The following is a 1,253-nucleotide window of genomic DNA, read 5'->3' on the forward strand; positions in this document are numbered from 1 at the left end:
CCGCCGCTGCTGCTGCTGCTGCCGCCGCCGCTGCCGCTGCGGCCATGCGGCTAATTCTTGTGCCACGAGGCGGTCCCTTTGCCCTTTGCCCTCTGCCTGCCCCACCCCACCACTGCTCATCTTACCCCCCCCCCCAAACACCCTGCCCCCACTATCGTGCGCGCCCCAGTCCGCTTTGCCATGGACCGCGCCGGCCTCGTGGGCGCGGACGGCAGCACGCACGCGGGCGCGTTTGACGTGACCTACATGGCCTCCCTGCCGCACATGGTGACCATGGCCCCCTCCAACGAGGCCGAGCTCATCAACATGGTCGCCACCGCCGCCGCCATCGACGACATGCCCAGCTGCTTCCGCTTCCCCCGCGGCAACGGCCTGGGCGTAGACCTGGCGACGGAGGGCATCGGCCCGGACCTCAAGGGGCGGCCCCTGGAGGTGGGGCGCGGCCTGGTGCGGCGCGAGGGCAAGGACGTGGCCATCATCGCGTACGGCAGCAGCGTCAACGACGCGCTCGTGGCTGCGGAGCTGCTGGCGCGCGGCGGCGTCAGCGCGACGGTGGTGGACGCGCGCTTCTGCAAGCCGCTGGACACGGACCTGCTGCGGCGCTGCGCGCGCGAGCACGCGGCGATGGTGACTGTTGAGGAGGGCTCCATCGGCGGGTTTGCGGCGCACGTGATGCAGTTCCTGGCGCTGGACGGGCTGCTTGACGGCGGGCTGCGGTTCAGGCCGATGACGCTGCCGGACCGCTACATCGACCACGGCAAGTACGAGGACCAGCTGGCGGAGGCCGGCCTCACGCCCTCGCACATCGCGGCCACCTGCCTGTCGGCGCTGGGGCGCCCCAAGGACGCCAACCTCACCCTCGCGGGCATCTCGCCCTGAACCAGCCCCTACCAGCCGCCCCGAACCCACCACGGCTCTGGGCGCCCTGGGCGCCCTGGACACGCGGCCGCGGCCAGGGCGGCCCTTGTCTGCCCTCCATGACCCAGTGCGCCTCAAGGCGCGCGTGCTTGTTTGCGGTCTTGAGTAGTCTGGGGTTCTCTCGGATCGGAACGGCTCCTCTTTTGGCCCGGGAGGGGGCCGCCCGATGAGACCGGGGCCTGGCCATTCTGGCGGGCCTGGGCGAGGGCAGCAACGCCCCCCCATAGGATCAATGTTTTCAGCCGCACTTTTTGGGCGGCGCAGCCGGTTATTTGGCGGGCCGCGGCCCGCGGCTGCCGCCACGCAGCTTTGCACCCCCGCGCCCCCCGCCCCCC

General features: G+C 71.8%; 1 protein-coding gene across 1 annotated transcript in view; it reads left to right on the plus strand.

Annotated features, from left to right (window-relative positions):
• The window catches only part of MNEG_0475 (1-deoxy-D-xylulose-5-phosphate synthase), a gene marked incomplete at both ends in the record, with an annotated part of 2,274 nt that extends 1,395 nt beyond the window's left edge, over window positions 1-879 (plus strand). Inside the window, one exon of the mRNA XM_014051030.1 lies at window positions 170-879. Coding sequence (XP_013906484.1) covers window positions 170-879 — 710 coding nt within the window. The remainder of the gene's footprint in view (window positions 1-169) is intronic.
• Between the last annotated feature and the right edge of the window lie 374 nt (window positions 880-1,253).

Source organism: Monoraphidium neglectum, assembly GCF_000611645.1.
Source record: "Monoraphidium neglectum strain SAG 48.87 unplaced genomic scaffold scaffold00039, whole genome shotgun sequence".
Lineage (NCBI taxonomy): Eukaryota > Viridiplantae > Chlorophyta > Chlorophyceae > Sphaeropleales > Selenastraceae > Monoraphidium > Monoraphidium neglectum.